Raw genomic sequence first — 15,635 nt, 5'->3', positions numbered from 1 at the left:
CTCCTATTTTCAACGGTTTAAAACCCCATCTTAGAAAGTTCGGGATCACCCCCAACCTCTTACACTCCTTGAGGAACCATATTTTATTTATGTTACTATTGATCCCAATCCTTTTCTTTTGGAACTCTCGCACTTTTTTTCCCGTATCGAAGCACGAATTCATGATGAAAGTTGTGCAAATTACTCACAATTATAATATTAAAATATATTAAAAACTTACGTTTTGCGAGTATCTATACTGCTTCTGCTACGTTTCGGGACGCCACTGCTCCCTTCTTCAGGCTGTTCACTTTTAGGTTATACTCAATTCATAACCTCGTCGACCTTTTATTAGGTATAGGATATGGGATTGGGTAAGTGTGTGTGGTTAAACAGTACATACTTAACACCCATAACAGGTGTGCGTCAATTTTACCATGCTGGTTTCCTGATTAAAACTGCCCCTTGTAACGTTAAAACTTTTAAAACTAAATAGCCACGGCCCGCGTGTGCTGCAATTGCAATACTTCAAGTTTTCCTCGTAGAGCGTGAGGCCGGGCGCCTCCCCTCTCCTTCCCCTCCAGTCTTTCCCCCCTCTCCCCCTCCTTTCCAGTTCACGCAAAGTCAAGTGAGAATTCCTCTTCCATTTGAGCTTGGCGTGCTACTTCCGGGGTTACGTTAAAACCTATTTTTACGTATTCCTTCCCATCCCACTTTTTGAACATTTTCCCCCACATCTCGTCGATATTCCCATCGTCTCTGTTACACACTTACCCAATCCCATATCCTATACCTAATAAAAAGTCGACGAGGTTATGAATTGAGTATAACCTAAAACTGAACAGCCTGAAGAAGGGAGCAGTGGCATCCCGAAACGTAGCAGAAGCAGTATAGATACTCGCAAAACGTAAGTTTTTAATATATTTTAATATTATAATTGTGAGTAATTTGCACAACTTTCATCATGAATTAGTGAATGACATGTGGTCTAAACAGTGGGGATCTCCAATATTCAGTGAAACGATGTTGATTAACCGCTTCAAGGAAATTATCTGGCTCCTGCGATTTGACCAAAAATCAACACGTTCGACTTGGCTTATAAACGACAAATTCACCCTTGCTTCTGAGCTATGGTTGGCTTTCATTGAAAATGTGCAACTCTGTTTCACAGCAGGTGAAAACATCACAATTGATGAACAACTTCTGCTATGCAAATCACGTTGCAAGTTCATCCAATATATGGCGAATAAACCAGATAAATTTGGATTAAAATTCTGGCTGGCTGTTGATCTTGAGACTAAATACTTCCTGAATGGTTTCATGTGTCTGGGAAAAGATGAAGAAAGAGACAGAAGTCTCCAGCTTGGCGAGTACGTGGTTTCGAAACTCATGGATCCGTTCTTTTCAAAGGGGAGAAATGTCACAACGGACATTTTTTTTTACATCGCAGAAACTTGCGAACACCCTGAGTACTAAAAACACATAGATTGTTGCACAATGCGACCAAATTGTAGAGAACTTCCACCGATTTGCAAAGATACGACTAAAGAACACTTTTCGTCGATGGTGCTCATGAACGGCAAAAAAACTCACACTGTCTACTGAGCAAGCTGAAAAAGAATGTCCACGTCTTGAGTACCCTACACAAAAATGTTGAAATTGCGCGTGGCGCAAAGAAGCTTCCAGAAACTGTGAAATTTTACGATTGTACGACATGCGGCATGGATGTTCTCAACTAAATGAGCCCGACTGCACACAATAAAAGCGGCATCAAGAAGGTGGCCTGTCTATATATTCTATAACATTCTGGACCTCACGGCTATAAATGCCTGGATTTTATTTCGTGCATGTAATTCTTTCACGACGATGCTATATTTTGAACCTCGTGAATGAACTGAGATCTCTGTAATGTGCGACAAGCAGTGTCCCGCAGTTCTTTCTTGCGGAAGGGGAACAACAACTAATAGCAAACGTTGTCAGTGCTTGTCCTGCTGCAACAAAACTCAAGATGTGTTCATCGTGAAACAATCCCACCTGTGGGAAATGCCAAGGACAGTGAATCAAAAACATTTATTGTAAAAAGTGTGTAGAATAAGTGGAATATGTGATGTAATTATAGTGTTTTTTTAAAATAATTATGCTGTATTTTCCTTAGAATAGAATAGAATAGAATGGTCTTTATTTAAGCAGACATGTTTCGACCTCGTAGCTGTTCTTACAACCAACCCTTGTCAAAGATACAATAAATGAATAAAAACATAGAAAAAAAGCACATTGATCATGAATTCATGATAATACAATAAAGATAATATAAAGATTATACAATAATAAAATGATACATTGAATTGATAAAAGATAAGTAATAAGTCTTCAGTAGTTCATTGTGTGTGTGCGAGGAGGAGGGGGGTGTTAGGCATGCATTGTGTGATGTGTAAGTGCAGGTGCAATTGTTTACATATGAAGGTTAATGTAGTTGTTGGGACAATAGTAAGTTCTTTTGATGTTTCTTAAAACTTTGATGGCAAATGTTAGTCAATGGTGCAGGCTGTTTGTTCCATTCCCTTATCCCTGTAACAATGAAGGACTTCTTATAGGTGGTGGTTTTATGTTTGGGGATTTTTAGATTGTGTTTCTTGCGGATATTATGTTCAACCGAAGCTCTACGAGAGCAGATCTTATCGAATAAGTATTGGGGGGGGGGGGGGGGCACTCTTAACTATTTTGTGCATCAAGGTGAGTGTTAAGTATTTTCTTCTATTGTTAATGTTTAGCCAAGCAAGTTTCTTTAAGTAGGGGGATACGTGTTCTTTTATTTTTAGGTTAAATATGAAAAGTATACAACAGTTCTGAATATTTTGACGTTTATAATTTAGGCCCTGGGAGATATTACTGTACACTGGAGAGAAATAGTCTAGTGTAGATAGAACGAGTGTTTGCATAAGGCGACCTTTAACATTAGCGTCCAGAGTATGTTTTAAATGATACAAAGATTTAAGTTTCCCCATACAGCTTTTCACAATACATTCTACTTGTGCCTCCCCATTTAAGTGTCTATCGAACACAATCCCAAAGTTTTTGCACGTATCCACTTCGCTTAGCGGTATACTGCCGAGAGTTGAAGAAGAAGGTGCATTTTTGTGAAGTTTTTTAAGTGTACCATGAGTTCCTATGATCATGAAGCAAGATTTTGTTGGATTTAATTGAAGGGAGTTCCTCCGTGACCAATTTCAGGGTAGCTACGATTTTTTGATTATGAAATTCCCTGACTTTTCCAGGTTTTCCAGACCAGAAATGAAATTTTTCCAGACATATTTGTCATCATGATTTTTGCTTTTGAACCTCATGTTTTTCAATTAAATATGCAGGCACGTTAATTATTATGAATATACACAGTTATTAGCTGAAAATTCACCAAGTGATTAATATAATGCTATTCAATGAAAAAATAAATAACTATTGTACTTCCCAATTTTCACTAAGTCATTACAATTAAGGTAGTGTAAAAACTCAATAAAAAATGTGGCATTTATCAAAGCTTTACAATGTAACCTGTATACAACCTCAATTATATCAAAACAAATGAGAAACAACAGAAAATTAGGTCATGTACCTTTAGAAAATATGCAATAAGTTTAATGATTATATTTTCTAATTTATTGAAAATAGTACATATTTCGGAAATTCAGAACGTGAATGGGGCCCGTGACCACCTAAAAAAAATATTTATGCGGGCCATACTTTGGAATCAAATATCTCCATTATTTGAGTTTTCCACATGCTGGAACCAATTTTATATTACGAAAAACATAAAAATCTGTCTATTAAAAGTTAACAGTTCCGAATGTTTTATGAATTTTCTTTTCAAATTTTCCAAGTATGAAGACTAATTATCATAGGATTTTGGCAATCATTGTGACACACGAAATTTGAACCTTCCTTAAAATAATGAGCACTATTTGGATTTGAAAAAAGTTATTTATGTTGAAAACAAACTTCAAAATGACCTTACGCAATCATACACGCTTCCCACGCACAAGGTATTCTCCGGTTGACAAGCGACAGTAAGTATCGTAAACTAGTGGGAATGAATGTAGAAATAAATTGGAACCTTAGTAGAGTGCATTCAGGGTCTTTATTTTAATTCTAAGATAACCAAACCTGACCTTCCTAACCTAACTACAAAATAATATATTGACAAAATCTTAAGTAATCGCTAAAACTCTGCAGTATGTGTTAACAGACAAAAATCTAAATCGAACCATGTAAAAGTTGCATTTGTAGTATGATGAAATCGAAATAAAACAAAAGGAACTTGGGCCTTTTTTCACCACTTCTCAGCATAATTTCATTCTACACGCAAAAAATACGTAAAATTACTATCCGCATCGAAGCAACATTCATAACTTAACAATGATGTGTGACCAGCGTACATTTAATTCCTCTATTTCGCACCAGTTTTTGAAAAATAAATTCGTTCTACATGCACAAAACACGTGCATATTCGAATAATGACGTCACTGATACTGCATAAAATCACTAATTTCTCGGGTGTAACACATCTCTGCAATGTAAAAACTACGACAACGAGCAAATGAACTAGTTGATCAGGTTGCTTCTGAATGGGTTGCAAATTCACAGAATGGGTTCACGGGGGGAATGAAGTAGCGAGTCCCTTTGTTTTTACTCAGCATCCGCACCAGTCTAGTGTGACATCAACCACAGCTAGTTACGTGAAATTCTGCTCTTCAAGCTTTATTGCAGATCCACAACCAATGAACTGTCAGAACACCGACCTGTTCCGCTTCACGTATCAAAAGAACTGTCAGAACACCGACCTGTTCCGCTTCACGTATCAAAAGAGAACGGGTTCCGAACAGATGTGTTCTTGAAGAAAGGAAATTTCCTCACCACACACAAAGCTAAAGCAACATTTTTTTCTGCAAGAAATTCTGAGGATGGCTGATGCGTAGGTTTCGTCTTGAGTAGCTTCTTCTCTAAGGAAAAATCTCATGCCTCTCCAAATTCCGGTCTTGAACAGGTTCAGAAGAACGAGTCGCAAAATGAACGGATCCAAGAACCTAGATCCGAGAGTGAATAAATATAGAATCGAAATGCGAAGGAACCATAATTTTGTACGTAACAGACTAGAAGTCATAATGATGAGAGGAACAAGTTTCTGAACTGAATCTTTTGGGGGGACTGGAATCACAAGAACTAAATTCATTTTGTAACTGGTTCTCCTGCAACTCGAAAATGTGCGTAAATTCCAGAAAATATGCAAAATTCCCTGACTTTTCCCTGACCAACCAAATTCCCTGACTTTTCCCGGTTTTTCAGTCATGTAGCAACCCTGAATTTGTTATAGCATCAAGGTCGAATTGGAGGTTAGACCATAAGTTCTTAGAATTTTTTATATTTATATTTACCGTTTCATTATAGTGTTTAAATTTTGAGTTTCTGACTGCTCTTTTGGCTCTGTTTCTAAAGTATTTGTATGATAGGAGAGGTCTGGGTCTCCTGTATTTACGTACCTCAGATGAAAGTAGTCGCGCAACTTCGAGAATTCCCTTACTCAATTTGAAATCCTGGAAGCGGGAGGTTTGGTTACACAAATTTTTATCTGGGAAGCATGCTTATCTATTAACCTGATAATGTTATCATTCAAGGCCTCCACCACTGCATCTACATCGTCGTTTCTTTCGATTTTACACCATTCCACATAATCCGCGTCTTTTCGAAACTTGTCCAAGTCAATGGTTTTGAAATTTCTAATTTTCATAAATTTTTTAAACTGTTTTGGTGCGTACAGGTCAAATATTGAGTATGTTATATGGTGATCTGTAATTCCAGGTAACTCGCTCTGCGCAATTTGCTTTACAATTAAATCTTGTGAACAAACAATTAAATCAATTAATGACTTTGACGTCGCTGTCACTCTGGTTGGTTTGGTAATTAATTGTTTCCCGTGAACTTCCTTGATTATAGTCTGAAGGAGTCAAGTGCTGCTTCCGTTATTTCTTAACATGTTGATATTCCAGTCACTTAACGCAATGAAGTAATCGTAATTTAAGTATAGGTGTTGGAGGATATCAGGTACATGGCTGATGTGAGTATAGCTGACATTAGGGGGTTTATATGCTACCAAAATTCCAATCTTTTTCCTATCGATAGTTAATTCGATTACAAGGGACTCTACTCCGATATCATTATTAACAAAACCATCTAAAAATTTCCATTTAAGCGATTTGGATATGTATAGGCACACACCACCTCTAGATTTGTTTAATCTATCTTGTCGAACTAATGTGTAATTTTTTATGTCCATCATATTATTACTAATGTTCGGTTTTAACCAGCTTCCTGTAATGGCTATCAGGTGAAAGTTTAAGTCCGATATTATTTGTTTAAATTCGTCTATGGAGTTTAGTAAACCTTGAATATTTAGATGACATAATTTAAAGCCATTTTCTGATTTTTTATTTCAGCTTTGAGCTGTTTCCTTATGTTGTAATTACTGTGGCGGATATTAATGGGCGACTCCTCAAAGTAACTGGAGTGAATTCTGATTGGGAGTGGTGTTACTGCACCATTGACTACATTGGTAAGGTCATTTATATTTATTGTTTCCTCCACTGTTGGTCATGGAGTATATATTCTGTCCCGAGTGTGAATTACATAAGGCAATAGCAATTCAAATGTGCATACGTATAACACTTAATTTTAAAAACCAGGTGCTAGTTTTCATAGTGACCTATTACCTACAATAAAAAAATTAAAATATTAAAAATAAAATGTAAATTAAAGTAAAAAAGTTAAGAATAAAAAAAATTAAAAATAATAAAAATGTAAAAAGAGTATAAAATGAGAGTACTATCACAAAAGAAAAAAAATGAAAGTGTTTGTTGATAACTAAAAATTGGTGAGCTTGCATATATGCTGACGTGAGTTGGAATAGTAGCTGAGAGCCGAGGGTTGTTTACATTTTACAGTCTATTATGTTACAGGTTCTTGCCCTTCTTTTACCACCATTGAGGAATGCAGAGAGTCTTGCATGCTTTGTGAGGTTCAGCACGGAATGTTCTCCTTCGCTCCCCTCCCCTCTACCTTTGACCAGCCACAGACAGGTACCCATACATCGTTGATGGGGGAAGCGGTTCCAAAAAATAGACACACTACCATTAGGAGGGGAGTTTGGCGAAGCAGGGCAGCGTTACTTTCTGCTGAACTTTGCAATGTCCTCCGAGTCGCTAATCCTAACAACGTTTCTGTTGTGTAGGGCAAGTACATTTCCATCTATTGTCCACACTCGTTCGAATATTTTACTTAGTCTTACCTTGTGAAAAAGATCCAGATTTGTTTTTGTGAGGTTTTCAGTGAAGAAGATGCCTGCCCCTGTAGCCTTGAGGGTCTTTCTGCTCTTGTAGACCAAGTCTCTCTGGGCGTAGGTGACAAAGCATGCAATGATCGGCCGGGGTTTTCCATCACGTCACGGCGCTCCCAGTCAGTGAACACGATGGAACACATCTTGAGGCTCTTTCACTTTCACCTGCTCATCGATTACCTTTGACACCATCACTTCACACTTTTCACCCTCACTTTCACCGATGCCATGGAAAACAAGGTTCAGGCTACAATCATACTGCTCCATGGAATTCAAATCCTTCCGCACTTGCTTCATCTGTTTGTCTAAGTCGGAGATTTTTGTGTCAAGATTGCTTTTTACTTCATGGATCGCATCCTCCACGGCAGTTTTGATGATGGTGGTCAGCGCTGGTTTGATTTCTTTCAGCACTGCATCACTTGCAAAAGCGAGGGCGATGCGTCTGTCGAGGTCTCCGAACTGCTGGTTCAGTTCCTTCGCTATTGCTGTGGAGATGGAGTTTTCAATGCGCAGCCACTCAGCTTTGCTGATTCCCATTTTCCGGGCAATACTGCTCTTAACACTGATAATTTTTACGAGAAAGTAAGTACTTTGACCGCAGTATTCCCTCCTCTGTCCAAGCTCGAGTTGCATAGACTGACCCTCTTACATGCGGTTCACAGTGGGCGACTCAAGCTGAAAGAGAGAGCTCTTCACGCACGTCCGAAACCTTCCAAGGTCTGATGGTAAGAATAATTTGTGTTTAAGCATCAAGCCCACAATTGGAACATGTCTGTCAAGGACTGTATATTAAGAATTTTGCTTCCAAAAAATGTGTAGAATAATTTCAATAAATTATATAACTATATATTATATTACTATATAATACCTAGAATTTCCTTTACAGATATGTTGCAGAGTCACCTAGGTTCTAAATATGATATTTTCAATCTAAATCGAACGTATGTGTTATTTTTATATAGCTGTCAAAATTACCGTTGCCGTCGTTCTAGGTAGCTCTAAAATCTGTTGTTCTACTGTTAATGTTTTATATCCAGAATGTCCAAAACACATCCAGAATATCCCAAACGTATCCAAAAATGATCCACCGAATGTCCAAAATATATCCTTAGATATCCTATGGATGTTCCCTGGACAGACATATAGATATCCAGGGGATGTCCTATGGATGTCTACTGGACATTCTGGGACATCCTATCGATATCCAGAATTTCAGCACAAATATCTAGAAGATATCCATTATATGTCTCCTGGATATTTGTGTGCTGTATGGTTGCTTATATCAGTGATAGAATTCAACCTGATATGTTTCGATACTGATATTTTTGGCTGATATTGATACATCAGTATTGATTCAGCTCTAGTCATACGTTTTGGGAATCTGTGAATTGATAAAATAATAGCATTCCAATATATTGATGCAAATTAATACTATGGATAAAGATAAAACATTAAAATGCTGGCCAAGGCAAACTTTTATAGTATAAAAATATACATAAAATCGTAACGTTTCCACCCTCTAACAGGGTCTTCTTCAGACGAAAGTTCACAACAAATAAATGAAAGTTACAAAACATCATCTTATATACACACTACCAGACAGGGTCCATACAAAAGAGAACAGGAAGGCACCAGTCCTTATCTTAGAACATTTCATTTCAGGAATTCCTGAGTGTGGAATCTCCTGACAGGTAATTCACACTAACTGACAGGTGATTGACAGGTACCTGGTAAAAGTCTGGCCTTATCAATACCTCCCCTAATGGACCTAGACAGATTCCTTAGTTCCTGGACTCCTTCCTTCCTCTTTTCTTTCTTCCTTTCTCTTTCCTCCAGGTACCTGTCAATCACCTCTCAGGTAGTGTCAATTATCTGTCAGGAGATTCCACACTCAGGAATTCCTGAAATGAAATGTTCTAATCTAAGGACTGGTGCCTTCCTGTTGTCTTGTGTATGGACCCTGTCTGGGAGTGTATATATAAGATGATGTTTTGTAACTTTCATTTATTTGTTGTGAAGTTTCTGAAGAAGACCCTGTTAGAGGGTGAAAATGTTACGTTTTTATGTATATTTTTATACTATAAAAGTTTGCCTTGGTCAGCATTTTATGTTTTATTAACATGGAAACAAGGCTTAACAGTGTTACCATGGATAAAGGTAATATTATCTTTCCGTCTGGTTATGCTGAAAGGAATACAAGAAATATAGGTAAATGTATATGTACATACCACAATATTAAAAATATTTTCTCCACTTGGTAAACCACCAAGGAACATAGCATTTTGGAGTTTGATATTTATTCTGACATCTTCATGCTTCTTCTTCTTTCCATTTATTGTTATCCGTGTCCTCTTTTTCTTCTTCACCAGTGTGACCTATCAAGAAAAAAATAATTTTGTCTTAGAATATGCTGGTAGGAAGGAAGAAGAAACTAATCAAGCACTGAAATTAAATGAACTAACTCAGTCATTATAATATGCAGATGATCTAGACTTACTACTATTGGATTAAAAATTATAGATACTCGAGTTTGCACCCCAATTAAAAATTAACTACTAGACCTACATAAAAAAGAGTTACACCAAAATTTAGCTTATTCAATTCTGCATTAATCTATGCTAACCAAATTTCTTTTCGATTATGTCTTATATTTTTTTTAAAGTTTGCAAACGATCGCTCTTTTTGAAATTCTATAAATGAAAAACGAGTTGTCCGATCATGATGAAATTTTAGTACAGAGCAGGCAGAAAGGTTTTTAACATAATTCTTAATTTTAGGATTTTTAAAATTTGACAAAAAACTGTTCCTTTCAATTTTGCAAAACAACTTTTTTTTAGTATTGGGTAGTCCTATAAATACAATATTGGTCTTGTTTTGAAGCTCTTTGCATCTGTTTCTCAATTCATTATCATTATCAATCCTCATTGCGAAACCGATTTGATACAGATTTTTATACAACGGAGTAAATGTGTGCATGTAACGTGGCAACACAGCACACAGCCATGTGCATTGAACCGTGGAGACTGTGAGTCAGTGCTTGTGATATTGCCACTTTCTACATACATATTTACTCTGCAAAACTGATTTTATGTACATTTTTATTAAGCAGTGTGGATTGACAATAATAATGGATTTTAAAAACAGATTCAAAGAGCTTCAAAACGAGACCAATATTACATTTGTAGGACTACCCAATACTAAGAAAAGTTGTTTTGCAAAATTGAAAGGAACACTTTTTTGACAAATTTTGAAAATCTGAAAATTAAGAATTATGTTTAAACCTTTCTGCCTGCACCATACTAAAATTTCATCATGATCAGACAACTCGTTTTTCTTTTTTATAGAATTTCAAAAAGCACGATCGTTTGCAAACTTAAAAGAAACTGGCACTTAATTTGTTCTCACGACAATAAAAAACATAAGCCATTCTCAAAAAGAAATTTGGTTAGCATGGATTAACACAGAATTGAATAAGCTAAATGTTTATGTAACTCATTTTTATGTAAGTCTTGTAATTAATTTTTAATTGTAGTCCAAACTTGAGTATCTATAATTTCTAATACAACAGTAGGTGATGATATAAATACAATTACAGTAGGAATAATGCTAAAATATTTTTAAAAGCTGCTAAAAAGATAGGTTTGGAAGTTAGCAAAGAGAAAACTAAATATATGCTTACAGGCCGAAATCAAGTGTTAGTTAATAATGAAAATTTATTAATTAATTTTTCTCTTCATAAACTTTTATCTTTCCGTATAATATCTAAGAAACTAAAAATTAAAATATACAAAACAGTAATTTTGCCTGTAGTATTATATGGATGTGAAACTTTGTTCCTTATTTACATTAAAAGAGGAACATAAATTAAGAGTAGTTGAAAATAAAATCCTTTGGAAAATATTTGGATCTGAATGGGATAAAGAGACAGGTGACTGGTAAAGGTTACATAATGTAGAATTGCACAATTTGTATTTCTATCCAGATATTATTAGAATAATTAAATCAAGAAGACTTAGGAGGGCAGGTCATGTGGCATGAATGGGAGAGGAAAGAAGAGTTTACAGGATTCTTGTTTGGGAAATCTGATGGTATGAGACCAGTAGGAAGACCAAGACAAAGATGGAGGGATAATGTTGAGATGGACGTAAAGGAAATCAGTAAGGAGGGAAAAGATTGCATTGATCTTGTCAGGATAGGGACAGATGGAAGTCTTGTGTTGCTGCAGACATAAACCTTGGGGTTTAAGAAGGCTAGAGAGTTAGTTAGTTAGTTAGTACTTCTATAAATATTTCAGAGTAGTGTATCCTATAACTAGTGGAAGAATGAGCAGGAAAGTTGGATCAATAGTGTTTGACAGATAAAAGCTAATCTGGCTTAAATCCTCCATTCAACTTTTCTACAAAAAATTTGGCTACATAGAAATATTATAAAATATATCACTGAATACCAAACAATTAGATTCCTTCATTTGCCTACACTGCGCACAATAAATATATGGATAGACTGAAAAAAATATGAGTATGTTTGTAATAGAAATAGCTAAAATTTCAATTATTAATCCACAAAATATGTGTACACTTATTAACGATGTATACATTCTTTAGACAGACCTTCTCAGTGCACTGATTGGAAGTCAGTATTTGAAATTGTTTGAAAGTACATCTACTACTTTGTTTCCAAAGTGAAATAAATAAACAACCACCTTAAAACTATATTCTTGTATATAAACATTCAAACATATCACCAGCACTGAACTCAAAAAGATATAAAATTGCCAAACTATATTTTTATTACCACAAAATTCAATCTTTATTAACCCTTATCCGGGCAAGCTATTTTTGTAACGTGTCTGGGCAAGCAGTGTCTGTCGGACCCTGCATTGTTTTAAATGGATCTTGCCCTTCTAATGCAAGATTTTTATATTTCATCTATGTGGAAACAACTGAGTAACATGATATTTAACTTAATCATCATTTTTATGTCCATAATTCTTGTATTCATCATCATCATCATCATAGTTGCATGTTGTTGTAATTTTTGCAGCATAGTATATGAAACATGTTAGACCGGAAGGTAGTGTGAGGAAATTGTTTTATTTGCTCATATATTTTTAATTTTTTATATTTTATCGGTAATAATATTTTTATGTGATGTCTTATTAAATACTTTATTTTTGATTAAACATTTGTTAATTCATATTCAAGTAATATTACAACTTTTGTTTGTACACTGTGTCCAAATTGCTTGCCTGTTTACGTAAGTGAAATGGAAAATATTTTTTTACGCCTCACCTTCTTTATCAAACATAGTCAAATATTGTGAAATGAGAAAAAAGAGAGAAACAAAGTCAAAAAATATCACGTTCGCAGGAAGTATCATTTGGAGTATGTGACAAAAAATATAAAAGTGTCTGATAGATAGAGGCATGCAAATTTCGTTTTTGACAAAAACACGAAATATGAAATAACATGCTGTATATTAATTTTTCATGTTTCCGAAAGGTGTGAGGCGCATTTTCTACCCTGTTTTGTCACGAAATAATGCGAAATGAACTGCAAAATGTGAAATATACTCTTAAACACGAAATTTACCATTTATATACCGACGCGACACTTTCGGAAGTCTGAAGTATCCTGTGAGTTATGCAATTCAGGAAAATGGATTAATTCTGCTGTAAATATTTGAGAAGCAAAAATGGACCACTTTACACAGGAATAAACTTAATACTTTGGTAACGACATAAATGTGCTATTAGAAGGGTTAAGTTTTTTTTGTGTAATAACTGCAGTTTTTAAATATAATTTAGGATTACATTCACAATTTTAAAACCAAAATGTCATTTTATATAGCACTTTTGATGTGATTATTCACCGCTATAACACCAAAATTGTATTTTATTTACCGCTTTTGAACCCGAAATCGACTCTGGTTTTGTACCAAAATTTTGCTTTTTTATTTACCAAAAATATGTGACTCTACTGATAGACACTGGTTGCCCGGATAAAAGTTAAAAATAACACTCCAAAACTTGGAGCTTGCAAATATTTGAAGATGACATATGCTATGGGATATGATAATTCTATTTGGTTACATATTCTTCCAAACTTTATATATTTTTTCAGAAGATGCAGATGAAGGAGAAACTAGAAAAAAATGTTCCCTTCTATGAAAAGTGGTCGAAAACTTTTCCTGGGTTCAAGCTGTTTCTTTTCCCTCTATTTTTATGCCCTTCTGTTTAGTTTCTACAAGCCTCACTGCGACTTGGCATCATCCACCACCAGTCTTCAGTTATCTATATTTGTTGAGTTTTCTCTCCAGTTCCCAATTCCCATCCCTTGTAGATCCACTGTTACATCATCCATCCAGCCTCCCTGATGGTGCAGTGGTAACGTCATCACCGTGTAATCAAGGATTCCCAAGTTCAATATCCAGTGGAAGCACATAGTGGTTCAGATCCCACTTTAAACTGTAGGTCCAGTCCCGATTAGCCTTAATGTGCATAAAGTGGACTTAAATAAAAAATTCAACTTATGAAAAAAAAAAAATCCATCCACCGTAACCTTGGTCTGCCTGTGCTGTCCATCTCCTCTAGTAGAACATGTCCTGTGGCCAATGCCCACAGCAACTACATCGGCAGAACGATCCAAACTGTTCAAGAATGAATCAAGAAACATGTAAAAGATGCCAAAAAAAGACACACCAGGATCAGGCCTTTCACAACACCTCCATACCACAAAGCACTCCATCTGGTCTACATCCATACATCACCCAACCAACTCCCTCACTGAGAACAACATCAAAGAAACCCATGTCATCATCCAACAGAAAACCAGCACTAAACGTAGACAAAACAACTGCCAGCAGAAAGCACAGCAGATGATGCAAGCCAAGAAACATGCACCAGCACTGCCACATGGAAGGAAATGGAACAACGACCACCCCACCCACGAACAAACAAAGCAGTGACACACTACCAACTCCATTCAAGATACCATATCCTTAGGTAATGAAGGCAATAGTTCTTTGAAATTAATTGGATAAAACTATCAAATTTACAATGTGGAAATACCATACTTTGTGTGTGCAATATTCCCTGTTGTTTCCTTTTTGAAATCTGATCTTAGCCATTGTCTCTATACATGCTTTGCAATTTTATATATGTAACAATGTTCTGTCTATCAATTAACTCTTCCAGTTAACTCTTCATTATTTCTTATCCTCAAATCAAGTCTTCCCTGACTGGCCCATATATCTTTCTTAGTAAGAAGACGTAAGTGAGTTACCTACTATAATAATTTCTGCAAAACTTACTTGTAAATGTTCTATTAATATTGGTGGCCTCTGCCACCATCCACTTGGAAACTCAATGCTTCACTGTTGGGTTGACTTCCAGTTCCTGTTGTTTTCTCTCTTACCGCTAGGAGTGCTGGTGTAGCCAGTTCGTCTGCTGTGTGTGATAGGTTTGAGTTGTTGCAAAAGTGGTATCCAAACATGATGTGCCTGACCACTGTCAATATTCAGATCATGTGGAAAGTTAATAATTACTTCTCTCTCTTTGATTTTTGTGTCAATCGGTGTGGGCGCTGTATGCCTGATTGAAACTTTTTGGATCCTGTGTTTGTTAAACTTGAGGTGCTTTGCTAGTTCGGTAGTGGGTTGGGAATCAAAAAGGATCAAAAAAGTTTAACAAACATGGGATCAACGAAGTTTCAGTCAGGCATACAGTGCACACACTGATTGACACAAAAATCAAAGAGAGAGAAGTAATTATGCACTTTCCACACAATCTGAATATTGACAGTGGTCAGGCACATCATGTTTGGATACCACTTTTGCAACAACTCAAACCTATCATACACAGCAGACAAACTGGCTACACCAGGGCTCCTAGTGGTAAGCGAGGAAACAACAGGAACCAGAACTCAACCCAACAGTGTAGCATCGAGTTCCCAAGCAGATGGTGGCAGAGGCCACCAAAATTAATAGGACATTTACAAGTAAGTTTCGCAGAAATTATTTTAGTAACTCACTTACGTATTCTTAGTATCAACCACATTTTTTATTCCCCCTAACATGAATAGTATTTTATCATGAATCAAGAAATGTTTTATCAGATTTTGATAATATCCATGTTTTCTGTCCATATATTTTTAGTTTTGTCTCCCTTGTAATCAGCTAAACAGTTGTAGGTTTGCATAATAGGCACATTAACTCATTCAAATACCTTATCTCCCATTTGTAGTACTTCGGGTTTCTACTGTCTACATCCTTACAT

At 35.9% G+C, this 15,635-nt stretch overlaps 1 protein-coding gene across 3 annotated transcripts in view; it reads right to left on the bottom strand.

Annotated features, from left to right (window-relative positions):
• wb (wing blister) overlaps positions 1–15,635 on the bottom strand; it is an 849,362-nt gene that overhangs the window by 23,332 nt on the left and 810,395 nt on the right. For all 3 annotated transcript variants that reach the window (XM_083126284.1, XM_083126285.1, XM_083126286.1), the window contains one exon: positions 9,589–9,735. In XM_083126284.1, the coding sequence (XP_082982410.1) occupies positions 9,589–9,735 (147 nt within the window). The remainder of the gene's footprint in view (positions 1–9,588; positions 9,736–15,635) is intronic.

Source organism: Lepisma saccharinum, chromosome 8, assembly GCF_977018435.1.
Source record: "Lepisma saccharinum chromosome 8, izLepSacc3.1, whole genome shotgun sequence".
Lineage (NCBI taxonomy): Eukaryota > Metazoa > Arthropoda > Insecta > Zygentoma > Lepismatidae > Lepisma > Lepisma saccharinum.
The sequence above is the reverse complement of the archived record's forward strand: the minus strand, read 5'-3'. Positions and strand labels throughout refer to the sequence as shown.